The sequence below is a fragment of the Engystomops pustulosus genome, chromosome 1 (assembly GCF_040894005.1).
Source record: "Engystomops pustulosus chromosome 1, aEngPut4.maternal, whole genome shotgun sequence".
In the NCBI taxonomy this organism is placed as follows: Eukaryota; Metazoa; Chordata; class Amphibia; order Anura; family Leptodactylidae; genus Engystomops; species Engystomops pustulosus.
Genome location: NC_092411.1, coordinates 114304906 through 114332476, shown reverse-complemented (window position 1 = coordinate 114332476; position 27571 = coordinate 114304906). Strand labels below are relative to the sequence as shown.

The window sequence follows — 27571 nt, the reverse complement described above, 5'->3', positions numbered from 1 at the left end:
AAATCTTTTTACTTTTACTACATGATTCTGTGTGTGTATGCTGCATGTGTATGCTGCGTATGATGCTGTTGCATGCTTTGTGTATAATGCTGTATGCATGCTGTTGCCTGCTGTGTATGATGCTTTGTGTGTATACTGTGTATGTATGCTGCTGTGTTGCATATTTATGTGCTTTTAGTGTAAATACAATTTAATTTATGGGGATAATTATCAGTGCTATTTTGTGGTAGAAGCACTTAAATAATCACAATTTTTGCAGTGGTAAGCAATCATAACTCAGTGTCATGCATTGTTTTAATGCAAGACACCGGGTTCTGTTACCGAGCTTTCATTTCCATAGAACATGGAGGTCCGTCCCTGTAGACTAGTGCTGCGTTTGTAAACACAGCGCTAGCAGTACATGTGACCACATCCCGTGGACCCTTAGTAAATGAGCCCCATTGTCTGTGGTATTCACTACTCATGAGCACACACTATTAACACTCTTGTTCCTAAACTGCCTCCTTTGACACTTACAACCTTGGATGCCGCTGCAGTTCAGCAGGATTTTAGGATCTGCTTCTGTTCCTCAACACCACATAAATTAAAATCACAGACAGCGCCCCCTCCCCCCCCTCCCTCGACATGTTTTGCTATGGTATGGTGTCCTCAGGAGTAACAGGGCTGATATGATCAGATGAGTGTGTGTGGTTGAAGAATAGAAGCAGATTCCAAATTGGTTGCTGAACTGCAGCGGCATCCAAGGTTGCAAGTGTCAAAGGAAACAGTTTAGGAACAAGAGTGTTAATAGTGTGTGCTCTAGAGTAGTCAATTCTAAGTAGTGTGAATACTACAGACAATGGGGGACATTTATAATACGCTGGCGCTCGTGTGCCAGCATATGATTGCCTTGCCGCTGCATGGTTGCAGTGAGATACATCAAGAGGCAGAAGCCTCAGGCAGGGTCCGGCGTAGAAATAAATGCAGCCGGCAGCAGCGAGTGCGCCGGCGCGGGGACAGCATCATAGCCAAAAAAAGCACTAGTAATGCGTGTGTATGAATTGGTCAGCAGAAGTAGCTAATATTGGTAGGGGTTGTTACTCCATCTCCTTAACAGTCTATCTAAAGGGTTTACTGTGAATAAGAAAGCGCCGCGCTCCTAGCACCAAATAAAATAAAAGTTACCATAAATGGAGCATTTGGTGGAACCATAAAAATGCATACTGACCTCCTCTATATAGAGTTCCCTCTCTTATATACATTAACCCCTTAAGGACCAAGCCCTTTTTTGTTTTTGCATCTTTATTTTTCACTCCTCATCTTCAAAAATCTATAACTTTTTTTATTTTTGCATGTAAAGAGCTGTGTGACCGTTTGTTTGCGTTACAAATTGCACTTCATAGTGACGGAATTTAATATTCTATGCTATATACTGGAAAGCGGGAAAAAAATTCTGAATGCAGTGAAAATGATTAAAAAAACACATTTGCGCCATTTCTTGTGGGCTTGGATTTTACAGCTTTCACTGTGCGCCCCAAATGACAGGTCTACTTCATTCATTGGGTCGGTACAATCACAGGGATAGCAAATTTGTATAGGTTTTATTATGTTTTCATACATTTACAAAAATTAAAACCTCCTGCACAAAAAAATAAATTCTTCATTTTGTTGTCTTCTGGCGCTAATAACTTTTTCGTACTTTGGTGTACAGAGCTGTGGTGGTGTCGATCACTTTTTATTGCATTTTTTATATTTTTCAAAATGGCAAAAAAAGCCATTTGCAACTTAGTGCGCTATTTTTCATTACGGGGTTAAACACAGTGAAAAACCGTTATTATATTTTGATAGATCGGCCATTTTCAGACGTGACGATAACTAATGTGTTTATGATTTTTACTGTTTATCTATATTTATATGACTTCTAGGGAAAGGGGGTGATTTGAATTTTTAGGTTTTTTTAATTAAATTTTTAACTTTTTCTTTAATTTTTTTTTTTGTACTATTTTTAAGACTCCCTAGGGTACTTTAACCCTAGGTTGTCTGTTTGATCCTACCATATACTGCGATACTACAGTAAGGCAATATATGGGGATTTTGCACATCATCTATTACAATGTGCAGATCGCACATTGTAATAGATAGCCTAAAACATGATAGCCTTGGATCTTTGTGTGACCCCAGCCTGTCATTGCAATGGATCGCCGCTCCCCGATGACATCACAGGGATAGCAAATTTGTATAGGTTTTATTATGTTTTCATACATTTACAAAAATTAAAACCTCCTGCACAAAAAAATAAATTCTTCATTTTGTTGTCTTCTGGCGCTAATAACTTTTTCGTACTTTGGTGTACAGAGCTGTGGTGGTGTCGATCACTTTTTATTGCATTTTTTATATTTGTCAAAATGGTAAAAAAAGCCATTTGCGACTTAGTGCGCTATTTTTCATTACGGGGTTAAACACAGTGAAAAACCGTTATTATATTTTGGTAGATCGGCCATTTTCAGACGTGACGATACCTAATGTGTTTATGATTTTTACTGTTTATCTATATTTATATGACTTCCAGGGAAAGGGGGTGATTTGAATTTTTAGGTTTTTTTAATTAAATTTTTAACTTTTTCTTGAATTTTTTTTTTTGTACTATTTTTAAGACTCCCTAGAGTACTTTAACCCTAGGTTGTCTGTTTGATCCTACCATATACTGCGATACTACAGTAAGGCAATATATGGGGATTTTGCACATCATCTATTACAATGTGCAGATCGCACATTGTAATAGATAACCTAAAACATGATAGCCTTGGATCTTTGTGTGACCCCAGGCTGTCATTGCAATGGATCGCCGCTCCCTGATGACATCACAGGGAGCGACGATCGGAGCCAAGATGCCGGCAGCGATCAGAGGGTTAAACCTGCGATCGGTACTAGCATCGATCATGGGTGTTAGCGACGGGCGTTTGCTTAATTTTGAAGCAAATACCCAGTGAGTATGAAGAGGGCTCAGCCCGTGAGCCCTCTTCATACTCCCCCATGCGCAACAAGACGTAAAGGTACGTCTTATTGCGCTATGGTGTTTTAAAGATCACACTTCCATTCCGACCACATTATATTTTTAGAAAGTCCTTTTCGTACATGTATACTAACCCATGTTTATTCAGTTTTATAGTTCATTAGAAATAAAAGTTAATTTTTATCTCTTTTGGTCCAAGGACCTCTTGTTTGCAGAAATGCAAAATTGGTCAATTCATATTGGATCTATGAGTGTCACTTGTTTATCCATACTTGATTTTTATGATAGCTTTCATTTAAAGGGCCACTGTATATTTACAGCGACTCTCAGTTACTTTTCTCCCTCTACTTCTCTCAATCTTTGTGGATGTTTATGAAAAAAGAGAACTTTATAGTAAAATAATGTTCACAATAATAAGGATCTGTGCAATTGCCAAATCAAACTTTCCTATGGTATCATTAACCTGGCCCACTAATTATTATTATAATTATTTTCTTTATTAAGTAACATAGTGAAGCATAACCGTACATACTAATTGTTTATTTGTTGTAAAGCATAATCAAACAGAAATAACTATACACTTGTATGATAATTTTTCTTTCTTTGAAGGAAACTAATCAAATTCTTATCTGCTAATTATTTCTATGTATATATTTCTTTCTGTTTGATCTATTAAGTCAATCAAGCAAAACTATTTAATTGTTATTCTTCATATGAAAGACATTTAGAAACAACAGAAGATAATAAACAAGCATGACAAAAAAGTGCTTAAAGCAATACAAAGTATTAAAAAAACTTTACAGTATAAGCACAGTGGGGGAAATGTATTGTGTCGGTTTTTAAACTGGTGCAGAGTAGAACTAGACAATTTTCTGCTGTGCTGGATTAATCACTGTACCTGTTGCTGGATGATTAATATGGTGCAGTATAAGACTGACAAGTTGTACATTGCACCTCTAAAGGAGGGTGCAGTGCCCCCACAGATTCTTGCTTGATCCTTTTGCAGGTATAAAAAGTAAAAAGCGGGCAGCACTCCGGGGTTCCAATTTCAAGTATATAGCCTGCAGCCCCTGCCCCCAGTAAATAGCCAGCAGCCCCTGTCCTCAGTATATAGCCTGTAGCCCCTGCCCCCATTATATAGTCTATAGCCCCTGCCCCCATTATATAGCCTGTAGCACCTCCCCAAGGAATGCCCATCCAATAAGAAAAAAATAAAATGTGTACTCACCTTCCAAAGCCCCCCGGCAGGTCCTCTTCTTTCCATCGATACTTCTCTCGGTCCGCCATGCAGTGCCATCATGATGTCCGCGGAGACACGGAGCCGAGGACAGAGCATTGATGGAGGAAGAGGACCTGGCGGGGGGCCTTGGAGGGTACACATTTGATTTTTCTTACAGACTCAAGCATAAGCTGAGTTTTTTTCAGCACATGTGGTGCATTTAATATTAGTACACAGCCTGCAGCCCCTGCCCCCCAGTATGTAGCCTGTAGCCCCTGCCCCAGTATATAGCCAGCAGACCCTGCCCCCAAGTATATAGCCTGTAGCCTCTGCCCACAATATATACCCTGAAGCCCCTGCCCCCCAGTATATAGCCTATAGCCCCTTCCCCCAGTATATAGCCAGCAGCCCCTGCCCCACAGTATATACCCAGCAGCCCCTGCCCCCAGCAAATAGCCTGTAGCCCCTGTCCTCAGTATATAGCCAGCAGCCCTGTCCCCGTCTTTAGTCAACAGCCCCAGTCCTCAGTTTATAGCCAGCAGTCCCTTATGCCTAGTATATAGCCAGCAGCCCCTGTCCTCAGTATATAGCCAGCAGCCCCTACCCCCCCCCCAGTATATAACCTGCAGCCTCTGCCCCCAGTATATAGCCAGCAGCCCTTGCCCCACAGTATATACCCAGCAGGCCCCACCCCCAGTAAATAGCCTGTAGCCACTGCCCCCAGTATATAGCCAGCAGCCCCTGTCCTCAGTATATAGCCTGCAGCCCCTGCCCCCCAGTATATAGCGAGTAGCACCTGCCCCCAGTATATATCCTGTAGCCCCTCCCCCATTATATAGCCTGTAGCCCCTGCCCAAGGAATGCCCAGCCTATAAGAAAAAAATAAAAGGACTCACCTGGGGGGCCTCGGGAGTGTGAGTACACATTTGGATTTTTTAATAGATGCAAGTGTGCTGAAAAACTCGGCTTGTACTCGAGAATATACAGTACATTTAATAATCCCATGTAGCAGTAGGTGGGCCCCCAAAGTCAATTTTACTGGTGGGCCTTTGGTCCCCAGTCTGACCCTGATTGTATTACAAGAGAGAGTAGGGCTGCTCTAGTCCCTGGATACAGCTCTATCTGTGATCCTCCTAGGGACACAGATAGAGATGAAAGCTCCTCAGTGGGCCCCTCAAAGTCTGGGATCCCAGAGCCACTGGTCCCCCTGCCTCCACCAGTAGCTACGCCTCTGGCCCAGCCAATCACTTGACTTGAATCCAATAGAAAACCTATGGAAGAAACTAAAACTCAGAGCTTATAGAAAGCACCTAATGAACCTTCAGGATTTAAAGATGCATGAACCTTGTTCAATACTTTTTTACACATTACACATTATTACACATAACTTTATTTATGGATATCTATGGCTTGATTACTTTGCAAGTGTGAATTGATCATCTGTTACCAACATCTGGTGAGATGTTTATGTCGAAAAAACCTTTAGAAGTATGTTTACAATCTGTGACGTTTTCAATATTTCATCCAATGTACATTGTATTATATTAAATTGTGATATAAGTAAAAGACCACACCTTGTGTATGAAACTTTGTTTCAAGTAGACTACTGACAATATCCTGTCTTGGTGGTAGCTCTGGAAACCTTTCCTCCAGGATGCATACAATTTCTTCATGATGCCCGGGTACCATCTCCTGGTCAGCAGATAAGCAACTAAAAACAATGGTTCCTGAGGATGCCATAAAAATAAACACTCTTGACAATCTGGACTATTTTAAGTGAATATATGTAAGGTATACAGCACTGCACCATAATCACAAGGTAATGTATTCATCAGGAAAGATTTACTAAAACTGTTTAAAACAAACCTGTCACCAGGAATGTCATTTTTAGCCGGTGGCAGGTTTTAGTAGCCTATGTATGCTGATTTTTAAAATGCATTTATTTGGATTCTGAATTATTTCAGTACTTTATAAAACTTCATTTCACATTACCTTGCTCCCTGCCAGATTTTTGTGGATAGTCCTGGGGTAGGGGAGCTGCACCAGCTTTTGTCTCTGTCTCCTAGATGCATTCTTCCTCTCCTGCTCACTAATCCAGCTCCCTCTACTTGCTCAATTCACATGACAGGAAAAGGGTGCTTGCGGTGGTGACCGGAGGGGGAAGGGGTAAAGGAAGAAGTAGAGGAAGAATGCTTTGAGAAGACTGAGACACAGGCTTATGCAGCTGCCCCACCCTGGGACTAACCACACATTGCTGGCAGGGAGCCGGTTCATGTGAAATAAAGTTTAATACAATACTGAAATTGTATTAAAGCAGAAAAAAAACAGTTTTAAAATCAGCATGACATAGGCTGTTGGAACCTGTCACCAGCTAAAAATTACATATATCGTGACAGGTTCACTTTAAAAGATGGTGCGATGACTAAAAAGTCTTACACTGCTCAAGATATAACACTATTGTTGATGCTGGATGAATGAAGAAAACTCCTTATGGAGACTTTGTTATATAAGGCAGCCACTGCAGGAGTGTGGAGACTTACAGCCATTGATGCTCCACTTCTTACTTATCTGACCTAGTATATCTATTCCATAAGGAACAGACTGCTGTTTTGATATGAGATTGCATCTTGTCAGTATATTGTAGAGAACTGATTTAGCAAAATGAGAGGATGGAGACTAGGTCAGGGAAGTAACACGTCGAGCATCAATGGGTGTAAACCTCCAGACACCTGCAGAAGCAGCCTTAAATGGCAAAGTCTCCATTAGAAGTCTACTTACTTCCCTGACATAGTCTCCAGTCTGTTAAGTAGTAGCCAAGAGACCATGGGGGTATTTATAATGAATACTGGCATAGATGCCATGACATATTCTCAATTCCTGGCAAAGGAAACATATTGCGAATATATTTCTCCCTCTACACCACGTGGTCGGGGAGGAGGTGGTGCAGGGCCACCTTTACACTAGCTATATCCTACAGCAGGTCCCACAATTCTACGCAAGGTCCTGTATGTGCCAGCGCAGCAGCATACTACATTTATAAATCTTGACCAATGTTTTACTTATCCCATCGTGGTAAACCTAATTCTATATGTAACAGTTTAAATCTGTCTAGTCTTGCTCCTATACCTAAGCTTAGTTCACACCAGAAAATGTGCCAAATGGCACGATTGACAAAAGTGGATGCAACTTTGTTCAGACACCATGCCCCTCTTTGGAGCAATTCCTAGTCATGTCTAAAGAACCACGAGGAGTCGTCCCGTTCTGGAGGCGCTCCAGGTATGTAATTATCCACCTGATGAAGGCTCCAGCCCGGGGCCGATATGCGTAGTGTTTTACCTTTTACTTTTTATTAAAACTGGTTTTATGGATACACCATCCCAGTCTATTCTCTGAGTGTGACAGCGCCTCCAGAACGGGACGACTCCTCGTGGTTCTTCAGCACACAGCCAAGTCCGTCAACTCTGGTTTGCCCGGACCTGAGTCCCGTCGGCAGCAGTCCCTCCATCTATTTTACGCTCTATCTTTCACTGAACCAGGTGAGAGACATTCTATTATATATTTTCCTTATCAAACAATACACTTGAATCCTTTGCGCTTTTTGTCTCCCCCTCCTATTGGCCACGTTGATGCATACCTGTGGATCCCCACATTAACGCATCTAACACCAGCCCTCCATTAGTCATGTCTAAAGAAATCTCTAAAGCGCCTGATAAGTGTTATTCATGGTTCTGAAGAAATGTTTTAGTTCAAGCATTACTGTGCTTCATTGAACACAGCTGGTACATAATGACAGTGTGAAAGTGTGAAAGATAAGTTGGTGTGAAAGAACTAGACTAGCACAGAGTCCTGACCTCAACTCTATCAAACTGCTTTAGGAAGATAGAGCCGAAATCTCAATCCAGCAATCATGTCTGACCTAACAAATGCTGTTCTCTATGAACTGGCAAAAACGCTTACAACTCACATTCCAAGATAAATATACTAAAAGCTGTGGGCACTAATAAGAGTGGTATACAGAAAATCAACTTTATTCCATTGTAAATAATAAACACTGTATACTTTGGGTGGATGTGCCACTGGGCAATACTGTGCCAAAAACCAACCTTGCGTAGTTTTGCTTAAAAACCTGTGAACATTCAGCTGTGTATGTGCGCAGACTTTAGCATGTGCGCAGTAACACACCGTGCTTGCCCATTTCCTCAGGAGACTCTTCCCCGTCCTCCCCCATTGATGTCCACATTGCAAAGAGGTGGTGTAGTTGTCAGAATTATCTCAATTTCTTGCAGTACACAAGAAATTGTGATTATTTCAGTGCTTCTACACCAGAAAACTGGTGTAGAAGTAGTGATAATGTCCCCCATATTTTCTATATGTGTACAAATATATATATATAAATATATATCCTTCTACTGAATATACCCTATATATTTTACTAAATATACAGATAAAAGATGTGTTTTATATAATCTAACTGCATATGTTACAATGACATTAAGAGAAGACAATATTCATATTTATGACTCTGTTTTGATCCCCACTGCTCGCTATTGCAGTGGTAACATTGGACCTTGCGAGCAAAAAGAATGCACATAATGGACTTTTGATTATAGCTGCTTCAGATAATGGAAGGATAATGAAAGTTACATATTTCACCATCAAAACTGAATTATATAAACATCTTTTGACCAGAGAACTCTTAAGTATGCAATCACAGGACACTGATCCATATTCATTGTCCACTGTAGGGCATGCGTGTCATTATTACCAACGCCACACAGCCCCAGGGCACAAAGTTAAAACAACCATCAGAGCTGTTTCAGCCATTCAACTGATGTGCAGATAGCATCACTTAATATTCCTGTCTAGCCCTACACTGCAGCTTGCTCTGGCCTATTTTTACATGTTCATTTTTTAATATTCAATATAATGCTACTCTTTAACAAACTCGTTACTCCCTGCTTCTTTTATGAAGCCTCCTGTGGTCTTTTAAGGGATTGTTAACCAAAGAATAGATCATGGTCTTTCAGCATGAGAAGACTTAGAAACACTCCATTAAACTTTTCACTGTGTACGGTAATATCAGGAGTAATCACTCACCTCTGAGTAGATGAGCAAGCTGAGGAGTAAGTAGCTCTGGTGCCTCCTCAAGGATCTCTTTTGCTACTAAAACGGAAGATGAGTCATGAAGCTCTCGATCCCCATTACACTGCTTCTCTGGATTTATGACTTTTACAACCGCTGCTGCCAAACTTTCCTCCTCACTATGGACAGGATAAGTTATCACATTTTATTAGACTGAATGGATAAAAGGCCCAATTCTATGGTTAAATATGACTTTTCTCTATAAGACCAAACATACTGCTGTTTCATGTTGTTCTTATGATTCTTCTAAGAGTATTCATCTAATATATTGAATAATGTTGTGAAATGGCTGCATGCCCACGTGTGATTTCTGATTATTTGCCTGTCATAGTCACTTCATTGTCTATCTAGAAGACAACCAATGCTGTGTGTTCCAGCATGTGTACCATCAAAGTTAGAGGCTGTACATTATAGCGGAGATATGAGAAAATAAACAAAGTCTAAGGTTACATGCACACAATCATATATTTTGAACATGCACTAACAGTTAGTTTTAACAATACATGTCTGTTATGGCTGATGCAAGATGGTTTCCAGGGTCCCATGTATCAGCCCACTACCAGAGCCGCAAATTGTAGAGCAGGTCCTATTCCTCCCCCAGTTTGCAGCTCCGGCGGTCTTTTTCTATTTGCATCTGTATGTTAGCTGACCTCACATGCCCATGAAACATGGGCTGTAAACCACAGAACCAATGGCCCTTTGTTTGCAGCATTTGCAATGCACACATTCATGTTTTATACCAAGAAAAATTTATCACCCCATCTAGTTTACTCCACAAAACTGGCGGGCATAATTTTTGGGTGCAAATGCTTTCTTTTCTAAACTACATCTCTTCTGATTAACTTGTTATCTAAAACTCTTAATAAATGTGGTGTAAGGTATTTTAGGCAGTATTTTGGCACAAATTATGTCAGAATACTCTCACAAACAGTTTGATAAATATGCCTCATAACCTATACAATTTGAGAAGCAACCATAGAAATTCTCATCACAGAGGGCAACCACTGGTGAGCCAGGAAGCCTTTTTTTTGGGTCTAAACACTTCAATGACAGGGTCATTACTGCCTCGTGAGCTTGTTTTGTCACTGTGTAGTAGATATATAGTGGGTGTCAGTACGTTTGACCACATTAACTTTTCTCTGAGATAATCCTAGAAATGCCCTATTTTGATAAGCATAGTAGTAGGATCATTTCTAATAGCATGATTTTGATAATGTTTATTTAACATGTGCCTCCACATTGTATTGTTATGTTGATATTGGACTTAAAGGACATCTACCACCAGGATAAAGGACTGTAAACCAAGCACACTCACATACTGTTGTGTGACCCCTCTGGCAGGATCTTCTCTTCTCTTAAGTGTGTATGCCCTGGTTTATTTTAAAAAAAAGTGGTTTAGCATTATGCAAATGAACTAGAGGGGCTCCAGGATTCAAAGCTGTTAATGGGGCCTGGAGCTCCTCAGGTTCATTTGCATAGTTTTTAAAGCCTTGTTTTCTTAAAAGTAGGGCATAGAACACTTAAAAAAGAATGGATCCTGTTAAAGGGGGCACACGCCTGTATGTCAGTGTGCTTGGTTTACGATCCTTAATCCTGGTGGTAGATGTCCTTTAATACAGACCTGGTCTTGCATGATATAAAATACCTTGTAAAAGCACTGAAGTTCACGAGTGTTACTGATAACCTGTCTTCATCATTCAGTCCTTGAAGATTAATTTCATCCTTGAAAATGAGGCATGACTCTGGGATATCCAGCTCCTCCAATATAAACCGTGTCTCGCTGTAGAAGTCAAATTCAATCCTTGTAACGTTCAAAACAGGCAGACAGAGAACACTCTGTGATGTAATCTGAAAAGATAGTTGTAAATGTCAGTGGATACATCTAGAGACTAAAACATTAATATTAAGCTTCAGAACTGAACTTCAGGTTGAAATGAAACTGTTATTAGCAATAAATTAATTCCAAATACAAAATCTAGAGAAGAGAATGATTTATTTAATTTCCTTTAACATTGTTGTTTTGCATTAGGTAATATAAGAAACAAGAGAAGATGTTAATGTGAAACTCCAATTTCAAAAGGATTTTTACCAAATTGTGATATGTGATTTCACCCTTTAAAAAACAAACAGAATGATGCTTATATTGTGGTGCTTGCCTTTTTCTTTTCAGCCTTATGGCTTTTTTTTTTTTTTTTTTTGAAGCTACTCAGAAATCTTCCACAGCATGAGTAAAGTGGGTAGAGACTAACCTCTTGCTGCATCTGCCCTGAAGCTGAGTCAAGTTCAGCTGAGTAATGTAGCAGCTTTCCTACAAGTAAATCCACGGAATCCTGCTTTGTATCTACATATGGTACTATATAGTGATTAGCCTGGAAGCTTTCATCAGATAGAGGAGTATGCAGCATTTAATAGTGAAACCAGCAGTTTAATGGTTACATGAAGTCTATAATCTGTGCTGTGTAAACACTAAGAGTTAAAAGCTTTGTAGATAGTTCCCAAAGAGCAGTGGCTGGGGAATGCTAATAATAATAATTTATTTATAAAGCGCACACAGATTTCACAGTGCTGCACAGAGCTTGCCAAATCAGTCCATGTCCCCGTGGGGCTCACAATCTAAGCAACTTACCAGTATGTTTTGGAGTGTGGGAGGAAACCGGAGAACCCGTAGGAAACCCAGGCAAACACAGAGAGAAAATACAAACCCCAGCGCTGCAAGGCTGTAGTGCTAACCACCTGCTGCAGAGGAATATTTGACACAGATTTGGGTACAGAGAGAGACAGAAAAAGTTCTGAAAAATCACAGACCTGGATGGAGGGACTGATAGGGAACATGAGACCACTTCTTCTTCACTATTCTTTGCAGGAGGCAAAGGGGTTCCTGACTGTATTTATTATCTATGGGAGATCCTGCTTGTATATACTATCTATGGGGAGTCCTGCCTGTATATACTATCTATGGAGGGTCCTGTCTGTATATACTATATATGGGGGAGGGCTCTGGCTGTATGTACTAATTATGGAGAAGGTGTCCTACTTGTATGTGCTAACTATGGGGGAGGGCCCTGTTTGTATGTACTAACTAGGAGAGAGGGTCCTGCCTGTATGTACTAACTATGGGGAGGGTCACCTCTATGAGCTATCTATGGAGTGGTCAGCCTGTATATACACTCAATGCAGGGGTGTCTAGATGTATATACTATATATGAAGTGGATCTGACTGTATATACTATCTATGAGGAGAGCTCTGGCTGTAAATACTATCTATTAATTAGGGGGGTCTGGTAAAAAAAAATATTTGTGGGTGCAGTACTTACTTTCATTTCTTGGGGGCACTATACATAGGATGTTTTATTTGTGTTGCCGGTTGTGTTGTTACAGGTATGAATTATTTAGGAGCACTGTTATCCAGGGGACATTATACTGTTAGGGGACTGTGGTATTTTTAGATGCACTGTTGGGGGATTTGCTGCCTTGATCTGAAGACAACTGGAGAAATTGTAATGAAGTCCCACTCCTGAAGGAATAGAGCATCAACTGTAAGGTACTAGATCCAACTAATGTCTTTCAGTGACTGGCCTACTAGGGTGTGAGCATGTACAGGCGGTCCCCTACTTAAGAACACCTGACTTACCGACGACCCCTAGTTACAAACGGACCTCTAGATGTTGGTAATTTACTGTTCTTTAGTCCTAGGCTACAATAAACAGCTATAACAGTTATAAATTATGTCTGCAATGAAGCTTTAGTGTTAATCCTGGTTCTTATGACAACCCAACATTTTTAAAATACAATTTTGACAGACACCCAAAAAATTTTGGCTGGGTTTACAATTATAAAGTATACAGTTCCGACTTACATACAAATTCAACTTAAGAACAAACCTACAGACCCTATCTTGTATGTAACTCGGGGACTGCCTGTATAGTGTCAGTCACAGGGTGCAAGTAATCTGGTGACGCTGTGTGAGGGTGTTCTCAGTTGTTAGTGTCAGCAATATTATTGTGATTAGGCTGCTTTCTAAAGATTTGCCTATAATTTCATTGAGCCAAATTTAGCAGGGGATTTAGGCAGTAATTTATTTTAAACTTATTCTAAACTAATTGGGGCACATTAACTTACCCGTCCAGTTGCGTCTGCCGATCCGGAATGTCCAACGAGGATTCGGAGCTGCCGCGATTCACTTACAGCATGCTCCCGATTTCTTGAATGTGTCACTTCCCAGCTCAGGTCCACCGGAGTTCACCATCTTCTTCCCGGTGTATGTGAGTGCTGATCTTGCGACACAATTTGAATTTTAAATTCTGCGGTTTGTCCGAATCAGTCGGTGTGTCCGACGGCCAGGTCCCCCGATTTGTGTCGCATGCAAGCAGGCGCCGTTGTGCCACAATCTGATCGTGTGCGCCAAAAACCCCTGTGCAATTCAGGGCAAATCGGAAATGTTCGTTAAACCCGGCAGAAATGCGTCTGACGGACCCTTAGTAAATGTGCCCCATTATGTCATTTCACAAATTTCAATCTAATCAGCGACCTTAGGACACCAATATAGTAGAAAGTCGGTGGAGACATTTGCCCACATTTATAAAAGTGTTTGCGCCAATTTTTGTATTTATGTTCATGTATTTATAAAGTGTCTGCGCCAGTTTTGTGTTGCGGCTGCCCTGCATCCGATAAGACAGAAAAATGTGTTAGTGCTTAGTCAGACCGTACAAACTGGCGCACACTGCACACTTCACAGGCAAACTGCACATAGTGCACATAGATTATAATTGTAGCATCCACCCAGGTTCCCCTGAACAAGAAGAATCAGAAGGCTTGGAGCAGGAGCTCCAATGATAATCCAGCACTGTCCACACCTTCTCTCTCCTCCAGCAGCCACAGGTAGCCATGGATGTGACACTTTAAAATAGCACTTAAAGTGGCAAGTCCTTGGACTGCAAGAGGCATCCTTGTCTAGCGAACTCTGTGCATGGAGGATAGCCTGGGCGCCCACAGAGAGGGCTCTGAGTGACACATCTGGTACCCATACAATAGGTTTTCCACCACATCCCTATAATGGGGTGTGAAAGCAGAATTTGTTTACTAGTGGGGGCAGGCTGTATACTACTGGGGGCAAGCTGTATACTACTGGTGGCAGGCTGTATACTACTGGGGGCAGGCTGTATACTACTGGGGGCAAGCTGTATACTACTGGGGGCAGGCTGTATACTACTGGGGGCAAGCTGTATACTACTGGGGGCAGGCTGTATACTACTGGGGGCAGGCTGTATACTACTGGGGGCAGGCTGTATACTACTGGGGGCGAGTTGTATACTACTGGGGGCAAGCTGTATACTACTGGGGGCAGGCTGTATACTACTGGGGGCAAGCTGTATACTACTGGTGGCAGGCTGTATACTACTGGGGGCAGGCTGTATACTACTGGGGGCAAGCTGTATACTACTGGGGGCAGGCTGTATACTACTGGGGGCAAGCTGTATACTACTGGGGGCAGGCTGTATACTACTGGGGGCAAGCTGTATACTACTGGGGGCAGGCTGGGCTGTCTGTATACTACTGGGGGCAGGCTGGGCTGGCTGTATACTACTGGGGGCAGGCTGGGCTGGCTGTATACTGCTGGGGGCAAGCTGGGCTGGCTGTATACTATAGGGGGCATGGTTGGCTATATACTGGGGGGTCTGTGACCAATGCATTTCCTACCCTCGGCTTATACTCGAGTCAATAGGTTTTCCCAGTTTTTGGTGGTAAAATTAGGGGTCTCGGCTTATACTCGAGTATATACGGTAATTAATTTTATTAATTGATCACAAAAATAATAATCACAAAATAATAAAAGGTAGCCATTACCAATCCGCCCGATTCACGTTTTCCCGGCGGATTTTGGCGCATCGGCATGCGCGCAACGGCAATCAGGGGGCGCGGTCGAACGAAAACCCGACGGATTAGGAGAACCAAAAAAAAAAAAGTGACACGCATTTACCTTCACCAAGTATAGGATCGTAAACTCCGGCGGGCCTGGGCGGACTTCAGCGCAGCAGCGACACCTGGTGGAACGCGGAGGAACTGCCTTAGTGAATCGCCGGAAGACCCGAATCCACTGTAGAGAATGCGCCGCTGGATCGTGAATGGGCCGGGTAAGTAAATCTGCCCCAATGTAATGATCTGAGTATAGAGCAGCTGAATACAAGCCTAAGCCTGTGCATAAATAGTCTCAAAAAGTCATAATCATAGTTACTATACCAGAGGGAAAGGTATACACTGTGCAACCCCGACACGTGTTTCACCAACTGGCTTTATCAAGGGGAGTGTCAGGTAAAAGTGCACTGAGGATTATATATCTCTATCAGCCAATGGCAACTGAGGACAAGACAAGGATATGACGACGGGTAATTTTCCTGCCCCCGTCTTACTATTCATGTCGTCATGTCACTGTCTGTTTTCCTGTCATGGATGGGGTCTGAAAAAAAGTAAAAATAAAAATTATAATAAAAAAGCTAAAAATTTTAATCACCCACCTTTACCTAAAAGTCATATAAATAAAACATAAATAAACAGTAAAAATCATAACCACATCTAAAAATGCCCGATCTATCAAAATATAATAATGATTTTTCACTGCGTTTAACCCTGTAACAGAAACAATGGCTTTCTTTTGCCATTTTGAAAAATATAAAAATATTCTATAAAAAAGGTTGTACAGTGCTAAAAATGGTAGCATTGAAAATATCATCAAAAGTCGCAAAAAAATGACATCACCCACAGCTCGGTAAACCAAAGTATGGAAAAGTTATTAGCACGAGAAGATGGCAAAATAAAAAAAAAATTTGTACAGGAGGTTTTAATTTTTGTAAATGTATGAAAATATTATAAACCCTATACAAATGTGTTATCCCTGTGATCACACCGACCCAAAGAATAAAGCAGACATGTCATTTGGCGTGCACAGAGAAAGCCGTAAAATCCAAGCCTACAAGAAAACAGCACAAATCCGGGTTTTTTTTCACCATTTTCACTGCATTTGGAATTTTTTTTCCAACTTCCCAGTACAAGGCATGAAATATTAAATACCATCACTATGAAGTTCAACTTGTTACACAGAAAACAAGCTGTCAAAGAATTCTTTATGTGTAAAAATAAAAAAGTTATAGATTTTTGAATGTGGGGAGTAAAAAATGTAAATGAAAAAACGAAAAAGGGCCAGGTCGTTAAGGTGTTAACATAGGGTATACGACCCACTTCTGTTGGACTCTGAATGATAAATGTGGCACACAATCTGACTGTGCACCCTTTTAGTGCAGCCCCTTTAAGTGCAGAAAGTTGGGTATAGTGCAGCTGCAACACATATGTGGCTCTAACACTTCTTTTTTTTTTTTTAAATCAGGTAATTTTTATTAACCACCAACTTCATTTTCCATTTTCATAACAGAAAATTACAAACGTAACATGAACAATACAGATCACAATTTACATACAATACTAATAACAATAACCCTCCCATCCCTCCCCTTCCCTTCCCTCCCAAGCAAGTGAAGCAGTGCAGCGGTATATATTTTATCAGAGTTCCTTATACCAGGAATTTTATACGTTCCCGGCCCTAACTCATAGGGCCCATACCGGGCCGACCTGCAGATCGGCATGTACCCATAAGGGCACCGGAAGCGCCAATAGGACCCTAGTGCGTATAAGGTTTGTTTTTCTCTCCAGAGGTCTATATATGGATCAGGTCATCTCTAAGCAAAGCTCCTGATGGCAAACCCGGAGTAGAGATCCAGTTACCCCAAACAGCATCAAACTTCTTAAGTACCCCTCTTTTTTTGTATACCGCTCTCTCCAGTCTAATATAATTGTTTACTCTTGTACAGAATTCTGTAATGGTAGGGACAGTGGGTTGGATCCAGTGTGATGCAATAAGCTTGCGGGCTTGGTATAGTAGTCTTGCAACAGTTAATGTCAATGCGTTACCTTCACATGAATCCTCCAGCCACCCTAGGATGCATGTAATTGGGGAGCCCTGGAGAGTTATTGAGCATACCCTCCTTACTATTTCTAATACTTCATTCCAGAATGGCCCAATTTTGACACAACTCCAAAACATGTGCATTATATCTGCCCCTTCCACCCCACATTTGGGGCACTTCGATGTATCCCATGCCCCTATTTTCTCCAGTACAACCGGTGACTTATATGCTCTATGAATCAGCAGGAGCTGCGAGTATCTATGCATCTCTGAGAGAGATAATTGGGGTGTCATTTCTAGGATATTGTTCCACTGTTCCTCAGATATTGGTCCCACATCTCTTTCCCATTTGTTTTTTACTGATAAGGGAGACTTCTCCAAGTGTTTACTAAGTAGTAGATTGTACATACTTGAGATGAGCCCTTTCGTGCTCTTAGCCTGCCCCAATATTCCTAGCACAGGAAAGGATCCCACTTCTCTGACCTCATCTTTAAATTGAGTAGACCATGCGTGCCTCAATTGTAGATATTGATAAAAGGAACGATGAGGGATATTATATTGTTCTTGCAGTTGGTCAAATTGCTTAAGTCTCCCACCTTCTATTATCTTGTCCACTGTCACTACTCCTGCCGACAACCACGTGTCAATTTCGTTAAGTTTTTGGAGTTCTGGAAAATGGGCATTGTGCCATATTGGGGTATGTTTGGTCCAACCCGAAAATCCTACACACGACTTCCCTCTGTCCCATACTTTGTATAATAGTTGAACTGTCGGGGCGTCTTTCCACTGTTTGTGTCCATCTAAGATTTCTAGGAGATGTATTGGGAGTTTCCATGGTGAACCCTCTATTACCAATTTACCTGCCGAACCTAATTGCTCTTCCCTGTCCCAGCCCTTCATGTGTTGTATTTGTGAGGCCAAGTAATAAATCCAGGCGTTGGGGAGTGCTAAACCGCCCTCTTCTTTTCCTCTTTGTAGGGTTTCTAGCCTTATTCTCGCCTGTTTTCCCTTCCAAAGTAGTGTTCTGAATATTCTGTCTAACTTTCTAAAGTACAAAAGGGGTATCCATATCGGCGCATTGTGTAGCAGATATAGCCATTGTGGCATTAGTATCATTTTTATAAGGTTACAACGACCTATTAAGGATAAGGGTAGTTTATTCCATGCGGAGGCCTTGGCTCCTGTGCGCTCTAGGAGCGGCTGAATATTGAGATGTAAATAATCTTGTGGTCTCTTAGATACTATCACACCCAGGTATTTGAATGACTGCACAGATTGAATACATGTCTCTTCCAATCTTATTGGTTCAGGCAAGGGGTCAACTGGCAGAATCACAGATTTGTCCCAATTTATTTTGAGCCCTGACTTCTGACCAAAGGACCTAATTATATTCATAACTGGAGTTAGAGACGACTCCACATCTCCCAGATAGATAAGCATATCGTCTGCATATAGAGACACCCTTTCTTCCAATCTCCCTCTACGAAATCCAACAATATTAGGAGCCTGTCTAATAAGACTTGCTAATGGCTCAATAGCCAAGGCAAAAAGGAGGGGGGACAGAGGGCATCCTTGTCTAGTGCCTCTCCCCAAGTAAAATTCCTGAGAGATGTTACCATTTGCTCTCACTCGAGCCTTGGGGGAGGAGTATAGTAGTTTGGTGTATGCCGTGAATCTGGGCCCAAAACCCATCTTGTGCATTACCATCCATAGGTATCTCCACTCGACGCTGTCAAATGCTTTGGCAGCGTCGAGTGAGAGAATTGCCCTTGCCCCGTTCCCCTTCTCTGATAGTTGCAGATTTAGAAAAAGTCGGCGAAGATTAATGGAAGTTGATCTTTCCGGCATAAAGCCAGTCTGGTCTGGATGTATAACCTCCGAGATCACTTGGTTCAAGCGTATGGCTAGGACCTTGGCAAATATTTTAACATCCACCGGGAGAAGGGAGATGGGTCTGTATGATTCGGGTCTGGCGGGGTCTTTCCCTGGTTTGGGGATCACTACAATTACTGCTTCTAGCATAGAGTTAGGTAACCGCCCTTGACTGTATGCTTTCTCCAGAGTGGTCAACAGCCTAGGTAGTAGAATGTCCTTATGGGATTTGTAAAGTTCTGCCGGGAGCCCATCCAACCCTGGGGCCTTTTCATTCTGCATTGTACTTAAGGCTAGTTCTAGTTCCTCCAGTGTTATTGGCGAGTCTAGAATTTCCCCAGTCTCTTCTGAGAGGGCTTTTACAGGGAGGGACTCACCGTACCCCATCATATCTTCCCACGAGTCTGAAATGGTGGAAGTGTATAAACATCTGTAATATTCCTGTAGCGTTTCTAAAATGTCTCTATCTTAAGTCACCCTTACCCCGTCTTCTCTAATTAAATAAGGGATGTGAGATCTTCCCCCTTGTGCGTGTACTATTGTAGCCAATAGATGTCCTGCCGATTCGCCTGCCTCAAAATATTTTTGTTTCATAAAGTACCGTTTATTAGCGGCGTAACTCAGTATGTGGTCTGCGTATAGGGATTGTGCCTCTACCCATTCTTTGTGATATCTTTCTGTTGGGTTCACTACATATTTTCCCTCTGTTTCTTGCACCCTAGTCCGTAAGGCGATAGTTAGGGCCTTAGACTTGGACTTATGTCTATTGATAGCCTGATGCAAGGATCCCCTAATGTGCGCTTTCATGGAATCCCAGTTAGCCAAAATTGGGACCGTGCCATCATTGGTTATAAAATATTGTTGTAGCGCATCCGGTATGATTCCTCCCACTATTTGCAGCCAGTACGGGTTGACTTTCCAGAACCCCCCCTTAAGTCCACTTCCGGATTTCAAAAGCAGAGATACAAGTAATGGGGAATGGTCCGAAATACTCCGAGCCAAGTATGTTACCTCCGTTACATATGTCAAAAGGGATTCTGAGCCCAAAGCTAAGTCAATTCTGGAGAGTGACCTGTGAGAGGCAGAGTAACAAGAGTATTGTTTAACCCCTGGGTTTCGGTATCTCCATATATCGCACAACCCAACCTCCTCTGTTAAGCGGCCCAGTATTGTTGGAGGTGCTGATTCCGCAATGCTGCCAGTATGGAACTTGTCCCAGAAGGGATTGAGATAATTATTGAAGTCCCCAACAATTAATACTGGCATCACCGGAGAGCCAGCCACAAAGGTCAGTACTTTCTTGAAAACCACGCTGTTATAAGGGGGGGGAATATATATTGCAACAATAATACACTGTACATCATACACGGAGCATTGCAAACAGATAAATCGGCCCTCACTGTCTATCATTTGTCTATGACATATAAATGGGATATCTCTGTGTACCAAAACACTAACCCCTCGTGCATGAGTGGAGTATACAGAGTGGTATTGGTGTCCCACCCATGATCTGTTGAGGAGAGAAACATGCTCCTTAATTAGGTGTGTCTCAGACAAACATAGTATGGCAGGTTGAAAACTTCTGAGAGTTCTGAAAATAGCATACCTCTTGTTCGCATCCCCTGTGCCTCTCACATTCCATGCCAACACATTGATTTTAGCCATTATCAAACACCTGGGTGTATATTGTGTCCCTGATATCTATTCCTATGCCGCTTTTTGCACTGCTTCCTGGCTTGCTTCCCTCCCCCCACCCCCTATCCCAACTACTTAAGAACTCAAAATACAGTATCTGTAAAACAGAAAAAACCAACAGACATTGACAACATCGACAGTTCCCACTTGTAGTGGGATCTGGGGCCTGAGCGTCTCCCATCTCTCTCCATCTCATAACCCTCTAGTTGTTGTGCAAAATATTCAATACAGTCCCGCATCTTATCAGCATATAAACGTTCATTCTGGCCTTCTCTACTGTTTGGTTGCATACTCATCTGCTCCAGATGATAGAAATGGTCAGTCCTCCATGGCGTTACGACGCTCCTCCCGGATCTGTCTTCTATGTATGTCTAGCCAGTCCATGGCATCCTTAGGCACATCGAAGAAATGCGTCTCACCCAGAGCTACCACACGTAGTCGCGCAGGATATAACATGGAGTAGACAGCATTCATTTCTCTCAATTTGCGCTTCACCTCTGTAAATTGCGCTCTCTTCTTCTGGACTTCTACTGAAAAGTCAGGATATATGGAGATTCTCTTCCCGTCTATAGTGATGTCTTTCAATTCCCTGGCTCTGCGCAGAATAGTGTCTCTATCTTTAAAATGCAGGAGTTTCATCAGGATAGGTCTTGGTGGTGCCCCTGGCGGTAGAGGCCTAGTTGGGACTCTGTGAGCGCGTTCAATTGCGAAGAATGGAGACAGTGTATCAGTCCCACAGGTTTCTTTCAGCCATGTCTCAAAGAAGTCTGCTGCATTTCTTCCCTCTGTCTTTTCCGGGACTCCCACAATCCTAATATTATTTCGGCGGAGTCTGTTCTCTAGGTCATCCGCTTTAGATATAAGCATTTGTGTGGTAGTAACGACTCTCCGCATATCTCTCATTATAGGAGGGAATTGGTCCTCCACTTTACTGACCCTATCTTCCACCTCCTTCACTCTTTCATTCACTTTATGCAGGTCCTGCCTCACCAGCACCACCTCATCTGTAAGGCATCCAAGTTGCTTAGTCAGGTCGTTTTTGCAGGCTGTGACGGCAACTAGCACATCTCTCAGGGTAGGTTCTGCACCAGAGTTTCTCACCTCCTCAGCGTTTGTCTCCTGGCAGTCAGCCTCTGAATCACTCGCTGTTCTTTCCTCCAGCCCCATTGGCTCCATCATATCTTCCTCCTCAGAGGCCGCGGCCATCTTGGCCTCGTGCTGTGTCGAGGTAGGGCCTTCCTGGGTCTCTCCTGAGTGCACCTCAGCCCGAACCAGCTTATCAGCAGGTGAGTTGTTCTGCCCGGGGCTGTCTCTGGCAAATACTTCCAGGCGCGCCGCAATGTCCGAGAGTCTATCTTTCGCGCGGCGGCCCGCGGCCATGTTACCTGCCACGCTGCCTCGGCCCGCTTTGTCCTTGCGTGTACCGCACCTAGTCATCTCTGCGCTCGGTCGGTTTCGTGGCTGGTTCGGTAGTGGAGGGTGTCTTTCCCAGCAACCAGGGTGAGTTTTTAGTCCTTTCATAGGCCAGATATGCAGGATATTAGCAGGTTATGAGCGGGAGACTCTCACACACGCGTCTGCTCACATCAACGCGCAAGCCACGCCCCTCTAACACTTCTTAAATACATGTGCAGCGCCTCACTAGGCCCCTTTACAGTGAACTCATGTGGCAGCAATAAAAATTCATAAACTAAAACAGTCTCTTGTTATCATTCCAAACAGCCCCCTCATAATTATGTTATATAAGCCCCCCTCAAACCCTTTGGATTCATTAGATACAGCCACCCCTCACCTCATGGAGTCCTTTTATACAGCCTTATTTGGATCACCCAGTAGCTCTGGGCCCCCGTACCTGCCCTGTGCTGGCGCCGGCCCTGCATGTGGAAGCAGTTTGCGCATAAAAGAAAGTGCAAAGTCTGACAGAAATGTTCCCCTTTGTGTTTAGTTCAAGGCAGCAACATAAAATATAAGAAACTGAACTGGTCTAAAGACTCTCCTTATGCATTGTATATGCTATTGTTATCTTCATATGTCATCTGTGGCTTCACACTTATATAATGTGCAACATGCACAAAAAAAGCTGTACTTACTTTGTCCAGATAGTATGCATATGCTAATGTGGCAATGATAGAATCCAAATCACAGCTTTTATTTCCAATGACGGTATGCACCTTCTGTAAATGTTTACCACGGTCCTGAAAAAGACATTGAAAACCCTATTAGAAAACATAGAGAATGTGGAAAATTTATAGGTCTGTACATTAGACTGGACTATGTAACATCTCTGTCATCAGTAGAGCATCAGAGTTCAGGATAAAAATAACTACATAGCATATATATAAGCAAGGGGTAAACTAAGTTGAATTACGACTCCAGGTGTCCTATGCTAATACAGATTATTATGTGATTTGCTAATTTTCTGACATGTAATTTATAGTGTGTTATTATAATAATCAGAGAAGTAAAAAGAAAGAGGCTAACTGCTTCTTTCCGGTTTAGAATTAAAGGGATGCTCCCATTTCAGCAAATAAATGTTATTTATTTTACAATTTTCCTGCATACTTTCTGTATCAATTCCTAGTGATTTTATAGTTCTCAGATTGCTGTTATTCTTTATAAAGTTTACTTCCAGAGGAACAGAAAAATGACCATGGTCACACAGGTGCACGGCTTGTTATAACACACAGCTCTGATTATTCTCTATGATACTAACGATCTGTGCACCTGTCCAATGGCAGTAATCATAGAAGCTTTCTATAGAAGGACAGCAAGCAGAGATCCAGAAAAACTGTGATGAATTCATACAGAAATGCAGCTAAAGGCTACCTACAACTTCTAAACAGCTTATACCATAATATCTCTGGAATTGTCATATTCACTGTAGTATTTTTTGCACTGCATAGAATTTGTTGTTAACAAAGTTATTGAGCCAATGTGTAGCTTCACGTGACCAAAAGAAAGCCCTTCAATATAATCAATTAATGTTATCAAATTACATGGCTATAATGAGTACATATAGTATTGTCTATAGCAGTGGTGGCGAACCTATGGCATGGGTGCCAGAGGTGGCACTCTGAGCCATTTCTGTGGGCACTCAGACCATCGCACCAGGACAGAGTTCACCAAATAAGACCAAATCCACTAAATCTTCCTGCAGTCCCAGGCAACTTAAGCGACACTTCTTTGGAACAGTGGGAAAAGTGAGAAGATGTTGTCAGAACTGCATTATCTTTGAAGGTCATCCTGCTGAACCCTCCATTCTTTCTCTACGGAGAGACCCTGGAGAGAAGCTACAAGAGTCTGATTTGCCCTCCTTCTTTCAACTGTATTGGTGGCCTCAAGGGGCTGATACAATTGAAAGATGTGGAAGAACAGGTAGCAATAAGTTCCTGCTTAAAATGACATGTTGGTACTCCACTGTAAATAAGTGAATTTTGGTGGTAGTTTGGGCACTCTGTCTCCAAAAGGTTTGCCATCACTGGTCTATAGCAACAGACTATAGACAACGATTAGTCAAATGTAAAAACAGCAAGGTTTTATCAAATCATTCAAATACAGCAGTAACTATTTACAGCCAGTACCCGGGTTACGTACAAGATAGATTCTGTAGGTTTGTTCTTAAGTTGAATTTGCATGTAAGTCGGAACTGTATATTTTATAATTGTAACCCCAGCAAAATCTTTTTTGGTCTCTGTGACAATTGGATTTTAAAATATGATGGATTGTCTTAAGAACCAGGATTAACAATAAAGCTTAATTGCAGACACCAGTAATAACTGTTACAGCTGTTTATTGTAGTCTAAGGCTTCAGTACAGTAAATTACCAATATCCAGAGGTCCGTTTGTAACAAGGGGTCGTCTGTAAGTTGGATGTTCTTAAGTAGGGGACCGCCTGTATTTTGTGGTTTCACTCTGGATGAATTGTGCTTTTACTATTAACATATACAGTATGCATTATCTCTGCATCTGGTGATCCATTAGTGGTCATTTCTTAGGTGTAAAGAGGAATCAGGAGGCAGTTACTAGCCGGATGATGCAGAGTCTTAACATGGGAATGACTGAAGTATGATTTTTTTTCTCAATGTTTTACATCCTTTTACAGGTGGGCTACCCCTTTAAAACAAATATACCGTACCATCATGAAAATATAAACCAATTAATCTCACTTTTTCACCATTTTGCAACTCACAAAATTGTTTTAAATGTTTTAAAAAGTGAACAAACAGCTGAACAATCCAAAAAATTGTTGATATGACAACATCATTATCTCCCACATCTTACACAGCTCCCTACTCCAAAGTATAAAAAGAATAATTTTTCCTACAAAAGGTTTTCAATATGATCATACCGAGCCAGAGTATAAACAACATGTGTCATCTGAAGCGCACAATGAAAGACGTAAAAACGGTGCCTCCAAGAAACATACGCAAATGCGTTTTACCGCGATCTCACAACATTTGGAATTTTTTCCCACTTTATAGTACACGGAATGGAATATTAAATAACACCACTAGAAAGAACAATTTGATACGGAGAAAACAAGCCCCCGTAAATCTACGTACACAGAAAAATAAAAAAAGTTAGGTTTTTTTAAAGAAAGGGTGCAAAAAATGGAAACGCAAAAACAAAAAAGGGCATCAAAAGGAAAGAGGCTAAAAGAAATTTGTACTGTATTGTTTATCTAATGTTATATACTCTACTGAATTGAACTCAAAGTTTGTACTGTAAACATTAGGGTTACTGTCATTCACATTTCTTATCCTTCTTGGAAAAATTTCCCTGGGTACTGTATAAAATGAATGCTCAAATTGACACATCCGTTTGACAGCTATTCAGTTCTTTGTGCCAATAACACAGATTATTTGCACTTAGCTAATTAATTATTCTTGTGCTTAACAGCCAATGTTTATCACAGATGAATATAATGAATGGCTAAAGTACCTTTGTCTTTACAATAATTTCATGGATAAAAGCTTGAATAAATAACTACAAACAGAAAGAAATGGCAACAAGTATCAAAGTGATTGAACACAAAAAATAATATACAACCAATAATGAATGGTTGGATTGTTGACATGTTGATTTGCTCTTTTTTATATTACTTACCATTACCTTGATCTTAGTAAATGAACAGGTCTGTGTCATCATTATTTTCTTTCATGTGATGAAAGGAAAAAGCCATACAAAATCAAGTGGGGAAGATAAAATGAAGTGCTGAGGGTAAAACATTAGAATATGACTCACAATAGAAATATAATACAAGTGTGGTTTCTTTACTGAAGTTGTCAATCCAAAGAGGTAAATATGTACATAAGAAAGAAGAAGAAAAGACTAGTAGAGGTCAATATACACTTTTATGGCCAATAAGACATATTGGGGGTCAGACTTTGTACCGTTTTCAGGTTTTGGATGGCTTTGACAGGTATTTAACAAGAGTCTGCACTGGGATTGTGTCGCACGCGATCGGATTGTGTCTAAGCTGCGCTGGCTTCCATGTGACACAAATAGGGGGCGTGTAGTTGGACAATCTGACTGTTTCAGACTGAGCGCGGGATTTAACTTTCAAATTGTGTCGTAAGCCCAAGCACTTTCATGCACCATGAAGAAGAAGGTGAACTCTGGCAGACCTGAGGGGGGAAGCAACACATGCAGGATGTCGGCTGCACGATCTTAGTAAATCGCGGCAGAGTGCATTATCGTCACACGATGCACTTTCTGTGAACTCTGCGGACCAGGTAAGTAAATGTGCACCATTGTATGGACCCCATAGCAATGTTTCACAGAGATTTATAAGAATGTTTTATAACTTTCTGTCACAGTCTTTTATGTTTTAGCGGTCTCATTTTTCACTCTTGGTTCTAAAGCGTACCACCTCTGTTCTATAAACTTTGAATAAAACTTGAATCCAGTAAGAGAACATCAGGAATAACCCCAATATATAGTCCTTGTGTGAATGGTAATCTTTTTCTGTCTGTAATTTGCAGTTCACTTTGTACTGCTGGGTAGATACCTAGCTGCTGTAACTCACAGCTCGGCTTAAAATCTGCATCCAGTGTCCCCCTATCCCCTGCAGTCATCACTACAAGGAAGAAAACAACTAAGTTACAATTAGAAAAAGAAATGCAATTCAGGAGGGAGAGGAGGAAAGAAAGTTCAGAAGCCGGCACTGCTCACACCAGAGTACATAAATGAACACCTTCTGCAGAGCAAAGGCAGGAGACTGGGCATTAGGGAAAACAAAGCAGTCCAGGGTGCACGTCCAATATATGTAGACAGATGAGGCAAAACAAAAGAGGGAAATGCGGCACTCCCCGGAATGATGAAGAAATGCTTTCTTTATTATTGTTGTAGAGGTGCAGAGCAGAATGAAGAGCTGCCTCGCCAAGGCGACGGGCCGTTTCGCGTGCATACACGCTCTCTAACCTTCACAGGCTTGAGAAAGAGCCTAAACAGGTGACCACAGGAACCCAAGTATACAAGATTAACTCCTCCATCAAAACATTAACCATTTGAACTACACAAACCCCTTCTGGTCTTGACCACCATGGACATTGTAATGACTCTCATTCTCATGGATTGTCAGGGCTGAAAGTAACATCATCACAGTACATATCACAGAGTGTGGAACAAGGCTGTAATAAAAAGCACTACTGAAACAGAAAATGAATCCTAGTGTGAAATCTAATGATAATGATGA

At 41.6% G+C, this 27571-nt stretch overlaps 1 protein-coding gene across 9 annotated transcripts in view; it reads right to left on the bottom strand.

The window, feature by feature from the left end:
- The window catches only part of PRUNE2 (prune homolog 2 with BCH domain), a 202736-nt gene that overhangs the window by 148282 nt on the left and 26883 nt on the right, over positions 1-27571 (bottom strand). For all 9 annotated transcript variants that reach the window (XR_011855581.1, XR_011855583.1, XR_011855582.1 and 6 more), the window contains exons 2-5: positions 22965-23069; positions 10999-11201; positions 9309-9472; positions 5786-5938 (exon numbers count right to left, since the gene is read on the bottom strand). Coding sequence is in view for 6 of the 9 variants with exons in the window: in XM_072150917.1 (XP_072007018.1) it covers positions 5786-5938; positions 9309-9472; positions 10999-11201; positions 22965-23069 (625 nt within the window). In the remaining 3 variants the exon portion in view is untranslated. The remainder of the gene's footprint in view (positions 1-5785; positions 5939-9308; positions 9473-10998; positions 11202-22964; positions 23070-27571) is intronic.